This window comes from Passer domesticus, chromosome 3 (genome assembly GCF_036417665.1).
Source record: "Passer domesticus isolate bPasDom1 chromosome 3, bPasDom1.hap1, whole genome shotgun sequence".
Classification (NCBI taxonomy): Eukaryota; Metazoa; Chordata; class Aves; order Passeriformes; family Passeridae; genus Passer; species Passer domesticus.
Genome location: NC_087476.1, coordinates 2,987,624 through 3,013,918, shown reverse-complemented (window position 1 = coordinate 3,013,918; position 26,295 = coordinate 2,987,624). Strand labels below are relative to the sequence as shown.

At 41.1% G+C, this 26,295-nt stretch overlaps 1 protein-coding gene across 1 annotated transcript in view; it reads right to left on the bottom strand.

Annotated features, from left to right (window-relative positions):
* The window catches only part of MSRA (methionine sulfoxide reductase A), a 231,499-nt gene that overhangs the window by 83,671 nt on the left and 121,533 nt on the right, over positions 1-26,295 (bottom strand). The window contains exon 4 of the mRNA XM_064411568.1: positions 11,668-11,772. Coding sequence (XP_064267638.1) covers positions 11,668-11,772 — 105 coding nt within the window. The remainder of the gene's footprint in view (positions 1-11,667; positions 11,773-26,295) is intronic.

The following is a 26,295-nucleotide window of genomic DNA, read 5'->3' as shown; positions in this document are numbered from 1 at the left end:
GACCACTCTGGAGAACATAAAATGTCCTCACAGTGCCAGCAGAGCCCAGAGCACCAATTAACCACAAAAAGCCCTCAAGAGCTGAGCTCTGATGTGTATGAAATGGAAATTTGTGGTGAGAGGATGGTGGCTGGAGAGAAGAAGGGGCTGTGATGAGCTCCCAGATCCCGTCAAAGGAAAAATTCCCAGGTTGAGACTGCCATGGAATATAAACACAATGCCACTGGGAAAGCTGATATTTGCCCAAGTGTAGATAATAGGCAAAGAAATGGCTCTAAAAATCCCTTTTTTACCAACACTTTGGTAGCTTCTGATGCACCTGGGTAGGAATGGCTTCATTTTGATCTTCTTCACATTCTTTGGCATCAAAGCAATAAATGCTGGCTCTCCTTTGGTTTGAATGACTGGAATATGGACTGGGATATGGAATCCCCATCCCTGGAAGTGTCCAAGGCCAGGCTGGACAAGACTTCGAGCAACCAGGGATAGTGAAAGGTGTCTCTGCCCAAGGGCAGGGGGTGGAATGAGATTATCTTTAAATTCCCTTCCAACCCAAACCATTCTGTGATTCTCTGATTAATAAAAAAACAGATTTCCCAGTACTATTTCTTTTTCTTCAGAAACTGCAAACAAGCAGATTTGTCTCCAAAAAGCCAATGTTTAATACATTACCTACAGAATGCTAAAGCAAAAGACACTTTATTTTATTGGCTAAATCAAGGAATTCTTTCAAAGTATCAACCCTCTAATGATTTGAAAGTAACACTTATACACCACTCCTTATCTTCCCTCCATTTAAAAATAATAAAAAAAAGGTAATGGCATCATCCGTCAACTTTGCTATTCTCGGAGGATCCCAGGCATAATGGAGATAAATGGCTGAGGTCTCTTCGACTCTTCTCTGCCATCCAGTGAAATTTTAAAGGGCAGTTCATAGCTCTTATTTTTATCATAATTTTTCCCGTGATTTATAGACTTTTCTGCAGCTGTCACTTATTTTCTTATACCTGCAGCAACCTGAGATACGGATTGGTCATTTTCTTCTCCCCAATCAATCCTTGCTGAGTTAAGACTAATAAAACTCCTTCTTCCAGCTCATCATATCATTATTTAGTAAAAATCAATGGCACCATGTCAGCCTGGCTTGATGTCATCACTCACTCTAATGATTACATCCATACAGCTTAAAAGTTGCCAGGGGAAAGTAAAACTCTTTATGGCACATGATTAAAGGAGAAAAATGTTAATAGGAAAGAATTTCGTTACAGTGCTGTGCATTGAGAGTTCTGGATGATTTTCAAGGTGCTGTGGTGCAGGAAGCATAAATTAAATAGAAAATAGTTTCTTCAGGAGGTTTAAAAGAATTAATGAGCTTGTACATAATAAAGAGAAGTCTTACACCATCAACAAGGTTTAGAAACTTTTCAATATACACAGTTTTTAGTGTCAAGGAGGAAACTCTGGTTTTGGTCCTCTTTTGGCACTAAAAGATCTTTGAGGTCTTTTCCAACCCAAACCATTTCATACTGTTCCTCTAACACTTCAAATATTTTGTACATATTTTTAAAAACTGGAAATTCTTGAAGAAGACTTGGTTTAGAAGAAAAGCTCCCTGTATATTCATTCTTTATTCATTCCCTCAGATATAATAATGTATAAATGCATTTTTGAATGCTCTTTGACCTTTGAAGGAAGCTCATCATCAACCTGAACCCAAAAAAAAAAACCCCTCACAGGTTTGTTTTGGATGAGTGTAACAAAGCTCAAGTGTTAACTCAAATATCACTGGCAGGCAAAAGTGTTAATCCATTTCTAATTATTAATTGAAAATTATATTTACCAGTAGTGCACAGAGCAGATGAATAGAACAGTGAATTATGCACATAAATCATCCTTAACAGCACTAAACTTATTGCAGGGGACTTTTGCTTTAATCAAACTTGACTTCACTTTAATAAAAAGTTAAATGATTTGGTTTAGGCAGGATTTTAGACATTTTCTGCCATAAATAGGCATTAGGCTTTTTCAGAGGTACTTTCTCTTAAAAATCTGTCTGGGAGCTGGATGAACCTCAACCTGCTGGAGAAACTCCAGAGGAAGCCACAAAGATGCTCCAAGGGCTGGAGCCCCTCTGGATCCAGGCTGGGAGAGCTGGGAATGTCCAGCCTGGAGAAGAAAAGGATTCAGGGAGAGCTCAGAGCTCCTTCCAGTGCCTAAACGGGCTCCAGGAGAGCTGGAGAGGGACTTGGGACAAGGCATGGAGGGACACAGGGAATGGCTTCAAACTGCCAGAGCACAGGGATGGATGGAATTTGGGAAGGAATTCCTGGCTGTGAGGGTGGGGAGGCCCTGGTACAGAGAAGCTGTGGCTGTCCCTGGATCCCTGGAAGTGTCCAAGGCCAGGCTGGAGCAACCTGGGATAGTGGAAGGTGTCCCTGCCCATGGCAGTGTGTGGGATGAGATAGTTTTAAAGTTCCTTCCAACTCAGACAATTCCATGATTCTGTGAACATGGCAACAGAATGAAATTTTTATCCACATTTATTGGTGAATCTGGAACTGAGGTTTGGTTTAGGCAACCAAAACTGACCAAATATTGATGCCCCATTTGAGTCAACTGTGTCAACCAGCTCTTCCCACACCCATGGGAGCTGAGCCCCTCCATGCCCATGGAAACATTGAAATTTAAGTGGATTTAGCTCAGCCTTTATCCCTTCTGGCTGTGCTGGGGAGACAAGACCTGACAGCTTTCAATCCTAAATAAAATGCGTGCAGCAGGGATCTGTGGAAGAGACTGGAGGACATGGCAGAGGGCGGAAATGAGCTCCACATTTTCTAACTGTGGGAAAACAGGAAAAATACCCAAAAGCATCTGATATGGCAAAGGCACTTCTGTTTGGGTACCAGAGTTGGGCCCCCACTGCTGATTTTCTTCAGAGATTAACTTTGCTGTGATGCTACCAAAAGCTGTACAACAACTGATGATGGGGAAAAATATAATTAAGAAATGCAGGGATTGAGACCAGTTACCACATGGGCTCAGCTATGGAACCACAGAGATTTGCTGTTGTTTTCTCCATGTGCCTTCTCCCTTCTCTTCATTTATCTGTTGTTCATTAGTGCCTTGCCTCAATTTAGGCATTTGCCAGCACTACGAATCCAAACCCACTCTGATCCACCAGGTGCTGTTGCAATAGTAATAAAAATAATTAGTGATAATAAAAATAATAGTGTTGTCATTTGCTTTTATCAGCAGATAAGCTCATGGGACACTGCTCTCTCAAAACACAGACAAGTGTGCTCTTATAAATATGCACAAGGAAATTGCAGGCAGAGAAAAACAGTCATTCATTGAAAATATTGTTGTTCGGAAGAGAGTCAGCTTTGACCTCTTGTACCTAATTATACACGAAAACAAAGATTAAAAGCCTACTAATAATCACCATAAACTATGATTAATGATGCCACGCTTCAGTGCCTCAGATTTCCAGACCCAAGTACAGTAAACTCACTATTATTTGAAGAACAAAACAATGTTTGGTGTCTCTTTGTTTTGACTTCATCTATTGTTTTCCTTGCCTAAGGATTAGGAACAATCCATCAAAAAATTCTGCAGAAAAAGACTTTCTAAGGTTGCCCTCTCCTAATTCTAGAAACACATGAAAATTTAGATGCAGTTATTCCCACCACATTCCCATTGGCTTCATGGATAGAACCACGGCATCATGGAATGGTTTGGGTTGGAAAGGGCCTTTAAAGATCATCTCGTTCTTATATCACAGTCACAGAATATTCTGAGTTGGAAGGGACCCACATGATATTGTATTTTATATATATATAAAGTAGAATCTCATTCTTCCTCATATCCAGTATAAACTTCACCTCTCTCAGGTGGATTCATGTTTCCCACAGTGTCAGAGTTTTAATTTTCAGTAGTTCTGGGGAAATGGTCCACACATCCTTGTCAGGTGTAAAATAAAGAACTTAAAAGCAGTTGAATGAGGAATTCAGAGCCCAGAAGGACTTTTGCCCTTGAGCCAGAATTGATTCAGCAGCACTCACTTCAAAATGCAAAGTGTTCAGCCCACCTCAGCAAACCAGTGCTCTGGTTAATAATCCCCTTCATTAGGAAAGATGCAGGGAAAACATCATCTCCTAAACTACAAATATAGGTCAGGAAAAGTCTATTCTAATTTATATGGATAAGAAGAGTCTAACGTGCAAATTAGGGCACGGCAGCTGAAATTCCTGGGGATGCAAAGCAGCCTAATAACACCTATTTATTTTTAATGCCTGTTTACTCCTGGAGAAACACAAAGAGTGGGAACAACAAAACACAAGATTTCAGTTCAGGAAGGAGATGAAGCTGCATTCCCAAAGTACAACTTCGGCAAAGACTTTGCTACTTTAAAAACCTCAGAGACCACAGACCTCCACATTTTGGAGGTGGGTTTGGGCAGGGGACTAAATTCGTTGCTGGTGGGATGAATCAAACAACTGTCCCACCACTGGGATTTCACTGGAAAGAGCAGGAATTAGAAGAAGACAACAGAAAGACTCCTATCAAACAACCCAGTTCTACTCTTGAGTGTCCAGCCCTGCAGGAACCACCTCACATTTATCTTTATTTTGTTCTGGCACATCGATTTCCATGGCTTTTGTTAATTTATCAACACAGGGCTGTGCTTTATTCGCTTCCTTCAAGAGCCTCCCAGCAATGTCTGTACCACTGATTTAATTAGCATCCTCTTCACTGTATCCTCCGAGTCATTAATGAAAATATTGAGGAGTATTGGACCAAGAATGGATCCCTGAGGGGCTGGTAATTCTATTTTGAATATATTTAATATGCCTGGTGACAATAGATTTTGTATTTCTACTGGTTTTTGTTACACCTTGTAATAATGCTGAGACCATCAAGGCTCTTAATAACGTTTGAAATACATTACAAAGGTGCTTTAATCTGAGAGTCACAAATCTCACTCAAATTATAAAGGGAAGCGAGTTACAAAAATGTAAAGGCAAAACATAAAAATGGTTACATTTTACAGGGAGATATTATTTTTTTCCCTTTAATCTCCAAATGGAGTTCCAGGCCTGTAGCAGAATACCAAATGTTGGTTTAGGGTGGCTGCAGCGTTTTTTATGTGTACAGCTGTTCTTCCACTGGTATAAGTAGACACATCTGCTCATTAGCAACACAATGTCATTTCTAGTGTCTAATTTTAATTATTTGCAGATGATAGATTCCTTATGCAATGTCTAAAAAAAGTACAGGCCTTCAAAGCTGGGGAGAAATAAATATCCCCTCTGCAAGCAAACTGGGTCAGCACATCGAAAAGCAGATATTAATCTGGAGAATTCCTGTATCAGCACCAAGGCTAAATGCCAGCGTGTTTGGAAGGTCACGGGGAGGAGAAATGGCTCCTACATTTCTTCTTTATCATGGATACACAAGACATATGGACTGAGAGATGCTCTGAACAAGTCTGGCAGGTGATGGGTTTGTTGTAGGACAGATGGTCCTCAACTGCTGGAAAAACATCAGCCCTGCTTACATTTCCTGCACAAACACAGGCAAGATAAGGACTTGTCCCTGACAGGAAGGGGGGAATGAGATGCCCTACAATGACTTTGGTTCTCTGGGTATTCCCAAAAGATCAACAAGGCTGGAGAGGAAATTCCAGCAGCCCCTGAGCAGCTGTGGCCACAGGTTCGTCCTTCACCCTGTGGTCAGAGTGACCAAAACTGTGGAGTGCTGGCTTCCTCTCTGCCACTAACTCAAAAATCCAAACAGCGAGGCAGAAGGAATGAGAAATTATGGGATTTGTGGACAACAGGAACTCATCACAAGGAATTGTAGCTGTACCAGAGTTGTTTCCTTGTTTCCTGTGGGCTGGGAATGATTGGGTACTTTTGAGGAATGTAAGGAGCAGAACTACCCAAACAAGCATCTGGTTTGGACTGTGCTCAGGAAAAAACAGAACTGAAGGAGCAAGTGGATTTTTCATTTCTCCCAAACACATTTTCACAGAATCACAGAATGGTTTGGGCTCAACAGGACCTTAAAGATTATCTTGTTCCATCTCCTGCCATGGATTGGGACACTTTCCACTAGACCAAGCTGCTCTAAAAAGAAATTAGTTGTGTTGTCTGCTTGACTTTTGTACAGACCATAAAAGCAAGAAGGAGCCTTTCTTTAAAGTCACCTTGAACTGGCTGAAATTCCTGACAAATAAAGGACTTCACCCACACACAGGTCAGGAGAATTTCAAGATTAAAGCCCTTTACAGGACTCACATTTGCACCATGCCAAACACTCTTCTCTGGTATCAGATTGATTTTTCCAAAGGTCTGGAGGAATAGTTTCTGACACCCCACAAAGAGCAGCCAAACTTCCTGATCTGATCTAACATGACACATCCCTCCCCAACCAGGAGCACAGCAGGGTTTGGAATTGGCAAAGGCACTGCAGGTCAGTGCTGATGCCAGAAGGGTGATCCCACCAGCATTCCTGCTCCTGGCAATTTAAATCCTGGCTGGAAACCACGTTTCACTTCCATTCATGCAGGGTTAATTTTCAGCCTGAGCAGAGAACTTTGTGATTGCCAGAGTCAACACAAACAAAGAGCTTGTATTTGGCTGAAAGGTCAGGGAGAAAGGAGAAAATCACCATTTTCCCTAACAGAGAAGTCAAATATTACTTTACAGAAATTGTGACACTGCAGAAGAGGCACAAAAGTGATGGCTGAAAGTCCAAGTCCCTCTGTATAGGTGCCAGCAGCACCATGGTCAGGGTGCAACTTTAAGGAGACAGTCAGTCTCACAATCTAAAAAAATCTGGAAAGCTCTAAGGATGGCCCCATTAAAAAAACAGGTAACACAGACTTTGCCCTACGCCTCTGCAAAGGTTAAAAAATAAAATTATCCACAAAGATTTTTTTTTGCAGTATTTTTGGCATATCCCATTCAGCCCTCTTTTCTGTATCAGTGACAAAGAAACAACATCTTGAGCCCTTACAGAGCCATCCAGAGCAATCCTCTTACAGATCAGATCATCCCTGGGAGAGCAGCAAGGCTGAGCAAGGCACTGGAGGCTGAGCAGAGATGACAGCCATATGCCACTTGGCAGAAGTCAGGGGGTTGTTTGTTGCTTTTTCAGTCTCCCAATTCTAATGAATTATAAAACAGAGCCTAAATTAACAGTCAGGAGGACTTTGTCAGGGCCCCACACTTTGGAGATGCTCATTGGGGAGGATCTCTTTCAACTGTTTGATTTGATCAAAGGTTCCTGTTTTTCAATTGACTTCTGTGCACTCCAGAGCTTCCCTAAACAAGAGCCAGGCTCCTTCCCAGGGACAATTTGAATCCCAGTGAGGTGTCAGTCTCTTCTAAAGGACAACTGCTTGGAAAGCAGGAGTTTTTGAATATTAATACACTCATACAATGATGAAGGATGGGACTGGCAGTCTGTACTCTTCAGCAACTTGGTACCAACTAAAGCAATAGTGAAAGGTCTTAATCTGCCATAGAATGTACACATTTGATGTTTAATGACATCAGAACAATGAGACAAGTCCATTATCTGTGCTGGGGGTAGAAGAGGTGAAATGGTGTTACCCCAAATTCTGGAAAAAGATAAAACACACTGAGCTTCTGTATTTTTGAATGAGATCTGTACTCAAGAAGTCCAGCACTTGCTGTATGAGACACTGGATTCACCCAAAGATTGTGCTGAATTTCATGAACAAGAAATCTTCTCATTTACCTTCTTAGTCAAAATCTTCTCATTGGCAGGCTGAGTCCTGCATTCCCACAAGGCTGCCAGAATAAAACTCACTGTGTGCACACAGCTCAACCACAAAGGAGAAAAACATTGCAGGTCAGAGCTCAAAACTCTCTCTTCTAGTATCTACATAAAGCCACATTTCCCACAGCCAGCTAAAAATACAGAATAGGTACAGGTCAAGGCAAAGAAACAATCCCAACTTAGAGACCTTCTACCATCCCCACATTACAAAACAGAAATTTGACATTGGGACCTTGTGGTTCAGGTTTTTCTCAAATCAAGAAATATGAATGGGGTGTGAAGAGCTTTGCAAAATTCTTGGACTGAGATTAGACCAATATCACAGAATCACAAAATCATTTAGGTTGAAAAAGACCTCCAAGACTTCCAAGCTTAAGTCCAATCTCCACCTTGTCCCCAGCTCAGAGCACTGAGTGCCAGGTCCAGTTCCAGTGTTCCTTGGGCACTTCCAGGGATGGGGACTCCAACAGGAAGGGGACAGCCCCTTCCAAAGTTTGACAGCCACTTCAATAAAGAAATTCCTCCTGGTTTCCAACCTCCCCTGGTGCAGCATTAAGGAACCACAAAAATACCCAGGTAAAGCAAACCCCGCAAGGTCGGGGCGTGCAAAGTCTTCTGAGAACAATTCCTTCTTTTCCAGGGGTAAAGTGATGCTCTCACTTTTGGCAAATTATTATGGAAGGACCACGTGGAAATTCTGTTGATCCAAGCTTAGATGAAGGTTTGGGAGTGTTTCCACCAAGCATTGCTGTACCACACAGATGCCTGAGACAGTCGTGAAGGATTTGGGTGTCTCCATGGCTCAGTGTCACATAGAGACAGGAGCTCATTCCCAGAAGGAATTCAGCCACATTAGCACGGCCTCCTGCCTGGGCTAATTAGGTGATGCTTCCCAGCTGCCAGAAATCCAAGAGTGAATCACACATCTGCCACATCCAGCCTTCTTCTGAAAGCACAGACTGGAACGGTGCTGAACCCCAGTTGTATGAGGATATAAAGACATAATGTCATGATTTTACTTTGGTTTAGAGCCAGAAAGAATCAGAAATTCAGTTGATGAGTTTATCTGACCTGTTTTCGGAACTACTACACTTCATCCACATATCAGTGTGCCCAGATAATGAACTTCAGCCATCCCAAAGCCCTTCAGGCACATCCCTGTTCTCAGTAGCCCACAGGCTGGGCCCAACCACTGCCAAAGCCAAGACTACAGACATGGCAAAAGACTGATTAGGTGGGTGTTGTCCAAATTATTTCAGCAGAAATCCATTCCTCATAACTGGAAGATGAAGAATCATAAATTCCTTTTCCATCAGTTCCCAGCTCTGGCAATCAGGATGAATCCAACATACGAGTAAGAAAAGTGGACCAATTGTCCTGATGTATCAAAACAACCAGTCCATAAGAGCCATGGAAACCCAGAATGATTTGGGTTGGAAGGGATCTTAAAAACCATCTCATTCCACCCCTTGCCATGGTCACAGACACCTTCCACTATCCCAGCTTGCTCCAAGCCCCTTCCATCCTGACCTTGGACACTTCCAAGGATCCAGGGGAAGCCACAGCTTCTCTGGACACCCTGTGCCAGGGCCTCAGCACCCCCACAGCCAATCATTCCTTGCCAATATCCCATCTAAACCTACTCCCTTTCAGTTTGAAACCACTCTTCTTTTCCTCTCACTCCAGGCCCTTGTAAATATTCCTCTCCACCTTTCCTGTAGGCTCCTTGTAGGTACTGGAAGTCCTCAATTATTTCACTCTGAGGATTCTCTTCTCCAGGCTCAAAGAAAGAAGCCACCCTCTGGTGATGGCCAATTTCTGATAATCCAAAGAAAAAAAAAGAGCAAGAAAATCAAAAACTTGTAGGACAGGAACAAAAACTCTTTCATAAACTGTACAAGAAAACCAGGAAGGTCCAGCAGTGTGATTTGAGGGTGGAGATTGCTTTAGAATCACACAGTCCTGGAATGGTTTCAAAGAGACCTTAAAGATCACCTCGTTCCAACCCCCTGCCATTGAAAGGGATCTTTCTCAATGCAGATCTCCAGGTTTTTCAGGAATTGTGCAGCTGAATTATTCTGAACACAGCTCTAAAGGAGGGGGTTGGAAAGGGAGGCTCATAAATCATCAGCATGGGCCACTGCATTCGACAGATTCACTGGATTCCTTCTCCTGACTGGAATCAAGCCCCTCTTTTAAAATGATGGATTATCCCATCCAAAAGACTTAAAAGGACAGTGATGGAAAAATACTCCAATGTTTAATTACACTGAGGGATGTGAAGCTGCTTCATTCCACAGTGGAGCTTTCCAAACTTCAGCTCCCAGCTACTGCAGCTTGTTCTGGTTTGTCGGGGTCAGGTGCTGAACCTGTCACAAGGTACCTGCAAGGTTGACTTGATGATATAATCACAGAATATCCTGAGTTGGAAGGGACCCAAAAGGATCATTGATCCAACTCCTTGGGGTCTCCCAGGACACCTCAGCAATCTCATCCTGTCCCTGAGAGAATTGTCCAAATGCTCCTGGAGCTCTGGCAGCTGTGACCATTCCCTGGGGAGCTGTTCCAGTGCCCATCCACCCTCTAAAAGAAAAACATTTTCCTGATATCCTCCCATGACATGGTGTTCTCCCTCTTTCATGTGTCTATTCCCAGCACTGGGGTGGTTTTCTGGGCTCCATATCCTTTTTTTTGTCCCTCTTCAAATCCCCAGCAATACTTCCACAGATCTCTGGGATGGCAACAGAGGAACTGCACAAAATGTTCCGATTTCCTGGCCCTGCAGACAGAAAATTCCTGACTCAAGCCCTTTCCATACAGGCAGAAGTTGCAATAACCACTTTGGGCTCAGTGGAAGACACTTATCCACAATAGTCCCTGGATCCCTCTTTGAGTTTCTCTTTCCTGGGATGGCATCACGTTTTGGAGGGATCATCTGCAATTTTTTTGTTCCCAGATGCGGTAACAAGTGGCATAATTACCATGGCTGTTCAAATATTGAAATGAGTTACTTGTGTGCAGCGTTTCTGGGAAATGGGAGAAGGGATGAGGTTTATTGGAACTCTATAAACATGCAAAATGTTTTCTGCACACAGTTTCCCATTTCTGTTTGCACAGATGTGGGTCGTGTCAGCACAAAACCTCTGCCAAGAAGGATAAATTAAATCCAAAGGTTTGGATAAGGCAGATAGGTAGAATGATCCACTGGTGTCTCTGCACAACATCTCTAAGCCCTTTTTGTTCCCTTTTTCTAATCACAAAATACACTCAGTACTGTTGAAAAATGTTAAATCCCAAGCTGTGATGAAGGATAAAGGGCCTGGGTAGAAATGAAATAAAATAAAGTAAAATAAATGTTTTAAAAACTAAAATAAGGTAAAATAAAATAAAATAAAATAAAATAAAATAAAATAAAATAAAATAAAATAAAATAAAATAAAATAATCTTTTAAAAACCAAAATACAGCAAAATAAAATAAAATTTAAAATACAAGGTAAAATAAAATAAAATAAAATAATAGAAATTTTGAAATTGCAAAGAAATACACTCTAATTGAAGAGACAAAAGAAATTACAGAATAAATTGTCATAATCAAAGTTGAAGAGAATTTTCCATTGTCTCCCGTGCCACTCTGTGGGAATTTTCCCAGCCCAGGCAGCTGTAAGGGAGGAGGGGCACTCAGAGCTTCTGTGCTCCCATTCTCCCTCTCCCTCTCTTTCTCTGTCAATAAATGTCTGCAATCATATTCCTGAGCTCCAGTGTGATTTCAAGGTTCATCTCTTCCATGCAGCTCAAACACTAATTATCCCAGCTGTAATTAGTAAGATAATTAAATACTGGCTCGCTCATCACTCTACCTTGTGTCGGGTCATGATTCTCCCAGAAGACCTTGAGCAGTTGCTCAAAGCTGATGTTTTGTGGCTCAAACACCACCCGGACGGCCTCGGTGTGCCCAGTTCTGCCTGCAAATTCAAAATAAAATCAGATTTTAGCAGTGACAATTAGCCAGGGCACACTCAGGGTTTTGTCTCTGCGATTCCAAGCACGGTCCTTTGGTTTTGTTTCATGTTTTCCTAAAAATACTTTGATTTAGCACCATTTTTACCTGAGCTTTTTTGCACAATGTTTTATATTTATGTCAACTCTACTAAATCTATTTGTTCAGACAGGGCCATCATGAAATAAACCAGAAAACAGTGATGTTATCACAGCAGTTTGTTAGCCTAAAGGAGAAAAAATTAATAATTCTAACAAATATATAAGTGAAAACCAGCAAAATATTTGAATAATTCAAAATAGAGCATTAAAATATGAAAACTTCTATGTCTAAGCTGTCTTGACAGGGTTTGTTTCCATGGAGACATGGATAATATAATTGATTATGAAATAATTATCATTACTATAAAATATCAATAATATTGATGATGATTATAAAAACAAATATCAAGGGTGTGTTTACACACGATCATATGAATTCCAAACTGTTTCACAATGTCACAGACTCAAAAGTGTCAAATCCTGGCTGAACTTCAAATTTTATGACAGCAGAAATGCAAGGAAGTTTAGCAGATGTTACAGCACTTACAAAAATATTATTCCTATTTTTCAGTTACACTCTGGATAACTTTTTTTCATTTCTGACTTGTTTATGACTCACAATATTATTGAAAAATCCAACTTCTGAAGGATCTGGCCACATAATTCATTTAAATTTTAATTAATAGTGATATTGATGAGTGCTCAGACTTCTCAGGTGAGAGTCCACTGCACAAAGTGCATTTTATGTTTTATATATGTTTTATATTTTATAATTTAAAAATTAGACATGCTTATTGTCATTACCTATTCATGAATGGGGGGAAAAATCCCATCCTTCAATTAAATCATAAGACACAAATATCAAAAGAATAAACTGGAACTGCCTTTTGGTGGGGACATATTAAGCTCCTTGATCACATTAGGGAGGTTTTTATTTAATTTATGCCAACACAAACTCCAGATTTATTCCACTGATTTAAACAGAATCAAGGAATTCCACACAGGGTGAATCTGGCCCAGTGCTGGCTCCTGAATGAGCTGTCACCAAACAAGAAAAATCAGATTCTGTGAGTAACTGAGGAGGGTTCAGTAGAGGCATGAGGAAAAATTTGAATTTTAAAAAAATTGAGAGAAATAAAAAAGGAAATACTAAAGAGCCAGGAAGGGGCTAAGTGTGACAGCATTTTATCAGTTAATGGGGCACCTGAAACAAAACCTAAACAAGGCACGGAGGCTTGGGCCAGCTAAAAAAATGAGATTTGAAAGTCTGGGATTAAATTTAGTCTGGAATGCAGAGGAGTGAAGGAGGACACATCTGGGATATCTGTAGTCTTGATTTTATAAAATCAAATTACTCCCTATCTCAAAGCAGCAAAGATCGGCTCAGTGAGATGAAAAGAGAATATCCAGGTTTCCTGGGAGCTGGAGTGAAGCCAGCTCCCCCTGTCCTGCAGGATGTCCCCATCTGTGACCCCATTCCTCTCTGCCTTTTACAGTCCAGGGAAGCATCTCATTACCTGAAGCCAAATTCGGATGGTGGGAAGCAGGATCACCCATTCAGCAGAATAAAAACACAAGTTAGAGCTAATTAGCTTAATAATGAAGTGAAATGGCCTTCAACAAGAACCGACGGCCAGCTTAGGTCAGGGATAGAATTTATTCCAGATTTTGTGGTTTAATGTCATTGATCAGAAAAAATAATTAATTTGGTGGTGCCAAAATTGCGACTTTTGCTGCAGCTTGAGTTAAAAAAGGAGACTACAACAAGGGGCGTGTCCAGCTTGCCCAAGCCAGCATTGTTTTCGTTAGTCACGCAGGCACAGGGTGGGCATGGAACATCTCTGTGGGTGTGGCACAGCAATTTGAGTCATGAACAGGGGTGTGGCACATCTCTGTGGGTGTGGCACAGCAATTTGAGCGGTAAATGGGGTGTGGCACATCTCTGTGGGCGTGGCCCAGCAATTTGCGCGGCTGTTTGCACAGGCAGGGTTGCAGGTTTCCTCCTGTTGGTAGAGTTTTTTGGGGTTTTTTATTGGGTTTTTGTCGGTTGGTTTGGGGTTTTGTTGGGTTTCTTTTTTTGTTGTTGGTAATGGTTTCTACAAGATCAAAAACTGCAGTTAGTAAAAGTGTATGTAACCAGATAGAACCCCCCAAAAAGGACGTGTCTGTCCAGACCCCTTTCTGTGCAGAGTGTTTGAGTTTATCAGTGGTACCAGGGGACATCCCAGAAGAAGCCTGCCTGTGATGTGAACAAGAGAACAATCTCCTTTCTCTGGTGGCCGAGCTTAGGGAGGAAGTGGAAAGGCTAAGGACTATTAGGGAAAGTGAAAGGGGAATAGATTGGTGGGGTTCTGCTCTTCCATCCTTGAGGGAGGCCCACCAGGAGTCAGAGCACTCTCACTGTCAACAGGAGGACACACTTGGTGGATAAAGGAGAGTGGAAATGGGTCCCCACTCAAGGAGGTAACAAAAAATTCCTCCCGATCCCCATCACCTTCAGAATAAATATGAGGCCCTAGATGAGGAGAGTCAGCCAGATGATGTAGAAGAAAATAATCTGCCCAGGGAGCCTCCCAGTCATGACTCATCTGTCAGATGGATCACCACCTCTGACATCAAAAAGGAAAGAAGGATAGTCATGGTGGGTGACTCCCTTCTGAGGGGAACAGAGGGCCCCATATATTGACCAGACCCACCCCACAGAGGGGTCTGCTGCCTCCCTGGGGCCTGGGTATGGGATATCACTGAGAGACTGCCTGGGCTGATTCAGCCCTCTGATTATTACCCACTGCTGATACTCCAGGCTGGCAGTGATGAGATTGAAAAGAGGAACATCAGGGCAGTTAAAAGGGACTTTAAAGCACTGGGTCACATGGTTGATAGGGCAGGAGCACAGGTAGTGTTCTGCTCAGTCCCTTTGGTGCAGAGCAAAACTATGAAAGGAATAGCAGAGCCCACATTATCAAAAAGTGGCTCAAGGGTGGGTGTTATCAGTAGAATTTTGGGTTCTTTTATCACAAGGCAACTTTTCCAGCAGCTGGCCTGCTGGTACGGGATGGGCTCCATCTCTCTGTTAAGTGCAGAAAGGTTTTAGCTCAAGAACTGGCAGAACTCATTGAGAGGACTTTAAACTAGGTTTGAAGGGGGAAAGAGATGCAGCTGGGCTGTCTGGAAGCAGCCCCAAGGGTGGTAACCAAGCCCCAAGGGTGGAGTCCCCATCCCTGGATGTGTTTAAAAAAAGACTGGGTATGGCACTCGATGCCATGGTTTACTTGAGGTGTTAGGGCATGGATTGGACTCAATGATCTTGAAGGTCTCTTCCAACCTAGTGATTCTGTGTGTGATTGTACAGTTAAAATCAGATTATAGAGTGGCTTCTGATTTCAGTATTTTCATTTTTTGTAAGCCAACATAAAGCTTATGAAAGGTTTTTATCACTATGGAGCAAATTACTGGTCTAAAATGAACAGGTTTAGACCACAGGAAAGTTTCCTAAAAAACTTAAAAACAACAGAGGTTTTACCTTTCCTCCTGACTGAAACAGCAATTACACCTTGTCAACACTGCCTGCTCCTGCTAATCCAGAAGTTCAAAGGATCAGCCTCCTTTTTTTCCCAGAATAAGGAAATAATGGTGCTCCTCTGAGAACTATAGCCTGACCTCATGAAAAATATCCTCAGATGTGTGGCTAAGAGACTGTTAGAATAGATTTAAAATCAATATTCACCCTCAGGGGAAAAGAAAGGAAGTAATGCTGCTGGTCCTACCAGATTCACCTCTCATTTTCCTCAAAGCCTTTCCACAATACAGTGGATTTTCTTTCTGCTGTGGCTATTCCTAATAACAGTCTTGGCATTGGTGACTTTTTGCATTAGGCTTGAGTCTGACTATGAAAACGGAATAATCCCATTTTGTTCATGTCTCACACACTTGGTAAATCCAATGCCAAAATAACACAGAATCAACCCAGGTCACTACTCCTCTGTATGGTGAAAAAAAAACAATTGAAATATTTCTAATCAAACCTTTTTTGTAAGAGTTCTTAAAATGGAGAGGCAGCAATCAAAGAGAAACAATAAGCCCACTTGTTCTCCAAAAACCTGTGTGTCTTTAACATTCAACAGCCTGACATTGAGGAGCTGCAAGGATTTCAAATGATGTGAGTGGGAGATGTGATTCTCTCAGTGACATCCAGCTCTTCACCTTAGTGCCTCCTTCAGAATTCCTCCTGAAATGTCCACTTATATTGTCAGAGAGTCACAGTGTCCTCAGTTCACCCACTGCTTTTAATTAGGAGATCTTTAATATCCCACAGCAAAAGTTTGAATGAGTATGAACACTTCTAGAACCCTCAATGTCTGGATGACATTTTTTTTAATAATTTATGGAATCATAAATATAATTCTAAGTGCTGTTCACTGTGCAAACAGAAACTCTATTTATTGGAGCCATTATCAGATTTCCAGTGCTGGCGCTCGGTTCCTTCAACTCTGGAAGGGCTTTAACCATTGAAGGACCTCCCAGCAGAAGGGAAGACTTTATTACACCGAGGCAGAGAGGGCTGAGTGCCAAGAGCAGATTGTCTGTTTATCCTGGATCCATTTCCCACTTAGAAAACACGGCCGCTCCCGGAGGATTAACTCCAGCGAGCTCGTTCAGTGGGGATTCCAACCCTGGCAAAAACGCGCCCCCGGCAAAGAGCAGGAGAAAAAGACGTCTGAGTGACACATTTTCAATTCCTTTTCTTCCTAAGAGCATTTAGACTCTCACCTTCTTAATCATGTCCCAGGTGAGTGCCCAAGCCGAGGGATTAGGGAAGAGAATTCATTCTTTTTAACTGGCTGCATCCAGGGAGTGTTTAATTATCTCCGGCAAAGTGGAGCAGCTTCCTAGGGCTGGCTGGAGAGCTCCTCACCTGGGAGTGTCCCAGCAGCCACGTGGGCTTCACCTCCACCTGGCCCTGCCTCAGGTGAATTAAATTCTACAGAGCAAAAATTCCAGAACCACTCCCTCCTGCCTCGATTCTGCAATAAAAAAGGACCTGGCTCTTTTGAGAAATAAGGTCCTGACTCCACTAAATCACAGAATCCCACAATAGTTTGGGTTGGAAGGGAGCACAAAGATCATTTTGTTCCATTTATTTGTACTCAGCTCTATTTAACAGCTCTTCATTACAAGAATGGCCCAGCATCTGAGGAACAACTTATCCATTACAGCTCCTGCTCCCAGTGTATTCCATAAAGAGCAGATAATGACTTCTCACACATTTTCAAAGAGTTCTCAGAAAATAACTCTCTCTTTTCTCACCTCTTCCAGGAATCCCTGAACTGCCCCTGTGCTTGTCACACCAACAACACAACCTCTTTGAGATCCCAGAATGGTTTGGATGGGAAGTGACCTTAAATCTCATCCCATTCCACTCCCTGCCATGGGCAGGGACACCTTCCACCATCCCAGGGTGTTCCAAGCCCCATCCAACCTGACCATGGACATTTCCAGGGATCCAGGAGCAGCCACAGCTTCTCTGGGCACCCTGTGCCAGGGCCATGATGCCAATGTGGAATGTAAAGAAACACAACCAAACTTCAGCACTCGCTGATTTGGGAATTAAACCAAAGTCTGCTATCCAAAGTCAGGGCCCAAGTGAAAATGCAAAATACTACCCAAAAAAATGGTCATGGGAAGGTCTTTTGAGCATCACTTTCTCCAAACCAGCCTGAGAATTTTTATTAAGTCGTGGTTATTGCTTCCAAAATTTCCAGCACCTTCCTATTAATTAAATAAACAAACCAAAGGTTCAGCACTAAAATATTGAGAGCACATTTTGGGTGTCCCCTCCCCTTTACATTTTTACCTTCAAATCAATGAGAATAAAAAGACTGGAAATAATCCCAGATTCATAGATTTTTAATAAGGGTCCATTAAAATATTTTTATTTGAATTCCTGCCCAACACGGAAAGAATTTAATGGAACAAACCCTTATTTTGTACTTCTACACTGGCACTAACTTGTGGCTAATTTATTTTACCTCCTTCTTTATATTTTAAACTACTTTAATGACTTTACCAGCACTGAACTTGGAGATAATGCTTGGTTTATTAACCACTGTGAATTTCTGCTTTAGAAAATATCATTCTTTAACTTCTCAGTGTGATCCACACTCCTTTTTTATCCAGTTTTATCAAAACATGTCAATCCTCTCCAGCAAGAAGCCAATTTATCGCTATGGGCTGGCCAGTCCTGCAGTTCTAAATCAAAATAAATTGTCCATAAATTCTAGAAACTTCCTGAAACTTCTGCCTGGACCACAGAAAATCAAGTATTTTTTAGTACCTACAGAAAGTAGCTCATACAGCAGCTACACTGTGGTGCAGCTGCAGAGAAAATGTTATTAAATTTTATTTATTTGGTTTATTAGAGGACAGGTGAATCACCCAGTAAATGAAAATTCATAAAGATAAGAAACTTTGCTGATAAAACAATGAACTGCTCTTTCCAGTGCCTCCTAGAATCACTTTATTTTTACCCCTTAAGAACAAAACCAAGAGAATAAAATCGTAGTAAAAAATGGAGTTGAACATGCTGTTATTGTTACTTTTTTTCACAGAAATGCTCATATTTTTCAGTGAACTACTTGAATGAAATTAAAAAAGATTGGCAGTTTTCACAAAAAATAAGCTTTTTTTTCAAAAAATCTGCCAAACAAAAGTACTAAATGAACCTGTTTCTTATTTGCAAGTATTTAAAATTTCTGTGGCAGAGCTGTAAAAATTTTCACTGTTGTTTGCTAAAATCCTGTCTGTTCTTTAGCAGCAAAATGGGTTTGATAAACAGAGTATTGATTGGTTTTGCTGAACAGAATATCTGGAAGCAAGAGCAGTGCTGTAAACCCTCTTTTTTTTGTAAAATGGCTGTACATTGAACAGCCAATAAACAGGAGAAAATGAATTATATAAACCTGTAGGAAAAAAAGGAGGTGGCAAAATTTTCCTTGTTCACTGTACTTGATATAGGTTATGTTTTTATAGGCTGAATGTCCACAGTATAATCCCTTAAAAGGGGATTATTTTAGACTCCCTCTGGCCTGGTCCTGTGGACCAGATGCTGTTCCCAGTTGGAATGTGCTCCTAAAAAAAGATTTTCTGGTTTAATTTCAGCCAAGTGAAGGAAAAATGTCGAAGATGGGCTCATAATTAACACCATGGTCCTATGGAATACAAGGTCTTGTCAGCCAAACTCCATTTCATCCTCCCATGAAATTACAAGTGTGGCTGTAATAAATGTGGGATGTAATAGCATGGATGGAACTTAGGCTTTATTAGTGCATTTGACTTATTACTTCATGACTGATTAAAAAATTAACACTCCCCCATATCGATAGTGCACATGTTAAGTGGATTAAGAATTGTATAAATGACATCTCTAAAAAAAAAAAAACGTTCTCCAAAGGGAACAAGGCTTGAATGGCAGCATTTTTATCTGTCCTCTGCAGGGACTGCTACAGAGCCTGTTGCTCTTAAAGCCCTTCATCAGGAATTCCAAAGAAATATAAAGTCTCAGTTTATAAATTCTGTGGATAACTCAGATGAGGAGCTGATGGGATGGTCCTACAAAGCCATTTCTTGGTGCATTGAGGCCATTCCATCAAAAATATATTAAAGAAGTCAGAGGTAAAATCTCTGCTGAAGGGCAAAAGTGACACACCTGGTACCTGCAAATGGGGAACAACCTTTGAGGTAAAGGCAAGGGTGGAAATAAACATGGAATTTCATTGTCATACTGCAATAAAAGGAAATAGGGCCTGAATTGGGATGTCAAAGAGAAAAGGGGTTGTAGGAACAACTCTGGTGAGATCAACCCTGGCACTAAGAAATCATGAAAAGTCATTTCAGTGACAGCCACCAAGCGCCAGATGAATTTACCCGTTCCAAAAGAACCCCTGGAGGTTTTTAACTCAAGGAGATGAGCATGGAAGGGGATGCAAAAGGGGCCTTTGAGAAAGCAATGGAAAGGCAGATCAAGAGTCAGTGGTAGGAATGGAAACCATGATATTCCAAATGGAAAACAGCTTTTAGATATGGATATGGAAAATAGTCCTTGCTCAGTTGCACCACTGGATCTTGGGTTGCTCCTCTAAACCCATGTCCTATAAAGCACCTCTCCATTTCCTGACATTTTCAAATCAGATCAGATTTCCTTCTGGGAGAGACACTTCAGTCAAATATCAGCTAAACTTAAAGGAAAAAGTGCTAAGTCTTGATAAAACAGTAACACAATGAAACATAATGATCTATAATATAAAAATGTCAAACTAAATAATGCAGGGAGCCCTTAGCAGCCTTAAAGGCTGGGAATATATGAGTGAATTTTCCCTCTTTCCTTTGTTCATTTGGCTTTAACGAAGCTTTTCTATGCCAAACTCATCTGTGCAAAGAACTAGGACTTTTGAGTTATCTTCTTTTCATCATGGTTGATGAGGAAGACTCTGACCCAACTACAAGTTCTATATCATTTTTATATAGTGGAGTTGAAATCTTTTAGCTATGGAGCTGGGAATATAAAAAATCCATGTTCTCACATCAAAAAAATTCTCATTTAAAGCCCAAATTTAACTCTTAACTGAGACATTCAATGGATGGAGCCTTTACATTCCAATAAATTGCATTCCTGGCAAATGGGTTATGCAAAGGTACTCACTGGAAGTTGGATGGGTCTTGGAGCCCAGAGAAGCTGTGGCTGCCCCTGGATCCTTGGAAGTGTCCAAGTCCAGGTTGGACAGGGCTTGGATCAACCTAGGATAGTGGAAAATGTCCCTGCCCATATCAGGAGGTAGCCCTGGATGAGTTTTAAGGTCCCTTCCAACCCAAAGCATTCTGTGATTTTATGTTTGAAATAATCACATTACAGGAAAGATTTAGTGACCGGCAATTTCAGATTCTCTATTTGGGCAGAATTCAGTCTTGAACTGCTCAATTTTGGTTCCTGTTGGATCTCTTGGGCTGAATGAATTCTTTCCTCTAGGGAAATAATGGAATGGTTTGGGTGGGAAGGGACATTAAAGATCATCCCATTCCACCTCCTGCCATGGGCAGGGACAACTTCCACTATCCCAGGTTGCTCCAAGCCCTGTCCAACCTGGCCTTGGACACTTCCAGGGATCCAGGGGCAGCCACAGCTTCTCTGGGCACCCTGTGCCAGGGCCTCACCACCCTCACAGGGAGCAATTCCTTCCCAATATCCCATCTAGCCCTTCCTCAATAGCCCAAATACTGAGTTTTACCTGTTTGCTTCAACTGTGACTCATTCTGAAGAAGGCAAATGGAAAACAAGAATTCCCTTTTGGCCAGAAAGGGAGTGATATCCCAAGACAAAGCAGGAGCAGAAGACCCAAATCTTCAGAAAATAATTTTAATACATGATTTATTGCCAAAAATGGGTGTAATGTCCCCAACCAAAGCAATACTGGGGGTCTGCTCTTGTACAGAAAAAGCTTAGATTTAAAACTCAATAATAAATACATAAACAGCATACCTGGATTTAGTAACCCAGCTTCAACCTATAAAGGGAATTGTTTTCATGTCAATATAACAGAAAACATGATTGATTTTTTTCCTGAAAAATTTACAGATTTCAGCTGCCAAGCGTCTGTGCCACTGTTATGCAACAAAGAATTTCCTTAAATAAATGGGTGTAATGGAAAGCAAAGAATAATAGGAATGTGAGGAATATGTCATGCACTGAGATTTGAAAAGTGATAAATGGAGGTAAATATAATACCTGAGAACATCTATTCATAGCAAGATAGAGGGTTGGAAAATAATAACTAATCTGGAATTTAAAAAACAAGAAATGAGAGTAAGATATTCTAATATTTAATATTTTCTGTTAAAACTACAAAAATTGTGGTTTCTCCTTCTCTCTCCAGAGTGAATCCAGTAAGAGATTACTACGTGGAGGAGATCTCTGATTAAAGGTTTGGTTTCTGAAATGTGACAATTCTGACTCTTTCTGAAGCTGGAAACCACCAAAGAGCTTAGAAAAAATTGTGCAGATCTTAATACCTGAGAACTGAAGACAGAATGCCAAAAAAAGGATAAATTTTTGTATTTACTCTGACAGCTTCTCCTTCATAGATGATTTTTATTAAACTATTCTGGCAGTTCTATTATAAACATAAATGAGACTTGGATCATGGTTTCCCTCCTTATTTCCCCAAAACAAATGTGCAAAAAGCAGTAGAGGCAACCTGGTTTCACCAGAGAACATCACAGTGCAAAGAGAAGGCAACAGAGCAAAGTTTGTGATGACAAACAAATACTGAGAGGGCAAAAAGGGAGCTGAGATGAAAATTCAGAATTAATTTGCACTAGACAAATACTTCTAAGTCCATCAAAATTAATAAAAGAATTCTAGAAAGTTCTAAAAATGCCCAAGCAAGTATTTGCTGAAAAAGTCATTAGGAGAAACTATTAAAGAGATTCAAAAGATAAAATTTTGACAATTTATATATCTAGAACAGCTATAAGACACATAATTAATTAAAATTATATTTAATCATTTCATTTACAGTACTTTCCCTCCAAGAGCTTTAGAAATCCTGCTATTTCTTTTAATTATAAATTACAGCCATTGCACCTCTTCAAGTGATATTCCTGCAAGGTTATTGAATGAGGGAACTAAAAATTTGCCCAGTAGAGATATTAAAAATTGGAGTAAGGTCAGAAACTGGGAAATCGGGAATTTGCAGTCTTGGGTGTGTGGTATGAATGTCTGCAAAGAGCAAAAAAGGAGAGGTCAAATCACAAAAAGTCACAAACTTGGTTGTCTGGCTGATAAAAAGATATTTAAACCCCTGAAAACTCTTAATCAAAAGAGTTTGGAGGCAGAAAATCATCCTGGGAATTCATTTTTGCTTCAGTTCCTTGGCTGTAAGTTTATTTTTCCCAACCACCCTCACGAAGATCCCTGCAGGGAGAAGAATTTTGCTCCATGCCCAGCATCATCGGAGGCTCTTTTCCAGAATATCCCCTTTCTGACTGTGGAGAGAGAATTCCTCATTCCTGGAATCTGAGCACAAACCCCCATCTAGTGATGAGAAGAATTTCCTTAAGGACTTGTGACTCCACAAAGCCCATTAACCACAGAACCAGATCAAACACCAGCTGAGAAACTTCTACAGCTGCACGACCCAGGTCTGAGACCAGGTTTAAAAAACAAAGAGGAGTAGATCAATCACTGGCCTTTAATAAATCTTTACAGATATTTCTCCTTTTTTTTTTTTTTTGTGGCCAACTTTTTAGACATTATTAATTCTCAATTTAAATGAATGCCTCTGCAAAGCTTAACCTCAAGAAGTCATGTAAAATGAATTATTACCATGATTAATTATGCTGGGATATGCCAATAAGAGCAGCCTTTATTTCAGCCACAAATACAATTAATTAAAATTAGTTCCAGTAAACAGTGCAGTGCTCACGCAAAACAAAAAGTATTTTTATTTTTTTCTTTTGCTAAAATGTAAATATCATCATTCACATTAGACCAGTAAAACCATTTCCTTCCAGTTTAAGCCTAATGAACATCCACTGTATTTGATTATACATTATTTCTGTTCAACCAGCCCCAAATCAAGAGTTTTCAACCAAAGATCACTTGTATCCTTTTTATATTCCCAAAATCATTTCAGCAAAGCAAAGAAGGAATTTTTAATTCAACTGAAACCAGTATTCCATGACATTTACTCATCCAAAAAGGAATGACCAATTTGGATGCCCCAGGAGTATTTAGAAGACAATGAGGAAAAAGCCCTATTGTTAATTTATTTTAAAAACCCAAAACTCAGAGAATTAATATATGGAAATAATGTGGATCACTGTGCTCTCATTTATGGATTTGGTCATCCCTAATATTTGGAGAATTCCTTGGAATTTAGGATCAACAACTCTGGCAAAAGGAGGGGCACAAATTTCCTTTCTCACAGTTAACAAGCCTTGGAGATTTTTTTTTTTTTCTCATATTGAAATGATCTCTGGTTTTGCTGCACTGGAAGATCCTGGGGCCAAAATCTGAGGTTACATAAATCCGACATGGAATAAAATGCAATTTTGCAACACTGAGGGAGAAATGCTTGACATTACATATCATCTTAGGATATAATGGAATCACAGAAGGGTTTGGGTTGGAAGGGAGAATAAAGATTATCTCGTTCCAACTCCTGCCATAGACAGGGATACCTTCCATTGTCCCAGGTTGATCCAAACCCTGTCCAGCCTGGCCTTGGACACTTCCAAGGACCCAGGGGCAGACACAGCTTCTCTGGGCACCCTGTGCCAGGGCATCCCCCCCTCACAGCCAGGAATTCCTTCCCACTATCCCATCCATCCCTGCCCTCTGGCAGTGGGAAGCCATTCCCTGTGTCCTGTCCCTCCATGCCTTGTCCCAAGTCCCTCTCCAGCTCTCCTGGAGCCCCTTTAGGCTCTGGAAGGAGCTCTGAGCTCTCCCTGGATCCTTCTCCTCTCCAGGTGAGCACCCCCAGCTCTCCCAGCCTGGCTCCAGAGCAGAGGGCCTCCAGCCCTTGGAGCATCTCCATGGCCTCCTCTGGATTCATTCCAGCAGCTCCACATTTTCTTTTCTCAGCAGAGATAGACAGCCCAGCAAATGAAAACAATGACATCCCACAAAGTGGAAGGCTCAAACAGGACATTTGGAGAACCTCTATCACCAGCAGGACCATCCTGCAGTGCATCCCTTCTGGAACCTCCACCCTGGAGCCTGAATTGACTTGATGACCTGATGAGTGTTGGAGATTATCCTCCTTCCCATGAGAACCTGGAGTCAAGACCTCCAACCCCACCCTCCAGGATCCTACTCCTTGACTCTAATTATGGCCACAAATCACAGCTCATTCTCGTCATTCTCCATTTTAAATCAGAGATTTATTTTAGGTGCATCGGACCAGTCTGAACACACCAAGAAACTCTGGCATCTTAATTACCTTTAGCAGAATTTAGGAGTGACTTTACTTGCAAATACTCTGGGAGCTGTCCCAGGTACTGGGATTAGATCTCTTCATTTGTCAGTTGTTGGAATGGCCACTCCACGGTATTGGATCATCCTGTAAATGCCTCTCTCCCTACACAAACAGTGTCCAAGGACAGGCTGGACAGGGCTTGGAGCAGTCTGGGATAGTGGGAGGCATCCCTGCCCATGGCAGGGGGTGGAATGGGATGAGCTTTAAAATCCATGGTGGGATTATGGGACTCTGTCATTTTATTCAACAATTTTTAATAATTATTTTTTCTATATTTTTAATAATTTTTTAAAATATTTTTATTATGATTCCACATATAAATTTGCATGGATGTAATTCCCGAGTTGGGAAATAAGGCAGGACAAACACGAACCCTCCCCACAAATGGGGTGTAAGTGTGTGAGGGATGGCCCCCCGGTGTTATGGGACATGCAAGAGCTCTCACACGCTCCTTCAGCACCTGGAATGGTCCTAGGATCAGAAATGGATGTGTGCAAATAGTCATAACAAATTATCCTCTCTTATATTTTATCTCCTCCTAAGCCTTGCAGAAGTCCCAACTCCGCTATGGCCTGGCCCAGCTGTTATCAGTCACATGAGAGACTCTCCTTTACAAATCTTCAGAGTTAAAGATGGGATTAAAAATAAAAATAATACAAAAGAACCCCCACCAACTTGCATTTAGCAAGCTTATAATAAAAATTAAAAGATACTAATAAATACTGTGCTTATAAGCTGGTCTAAATCTATCCAAAATGCCCCGCAGTGAAGTCTTACATCAGTTATTATTGAAACATTAAATGCTTTTCTTCCAGGCTTCCAGCAATCAATTTAACTTTCAGTCATCTTGTCCCCATATGTGCTGCTCCTGTTGATGAAATGGCTATTAATAAAGGAATAGATGGCTATGAATCAAAGCAAGCTCTACTTAATCACATTAATCCAGAGTATGTTAAAGGCTTCAATTTTCTAAATAATTTTGGGCTTAATGCCTCTGAGATGGGCAGACTGCTCTATTGATGCAGCATCTGGTCCAATTTAAGCTGCATTGTGAAGGAGGAATTGTTAGGCCCTTGCAAAATTAAGGAAGACTGACAGTTTTAGGGATGCAACCAAAACTGCTACGGCTGAGACAAAAGATCCTGCAAGATATTGAAAAAGGGCCCGCGACAATTAAAAGGCAGCCCCTGCTCTGCAAATGCAGCTCCAGTGCTCAGTGAATTGTGTATGATTAACTTACTCCTCCTGATGGGATGAGCACTCCACACACTTCACCAGCGCCGTATTTTCCAGTCATTGAACATCCAACAGCTGCTGCTGTGAAATATGTTCACTTACCCATTACATTGGGATACCAATTAGGGAGGAATTATTTCAAAGGGAATGGCAACATCACCAATACTATCCTTGCAAAAG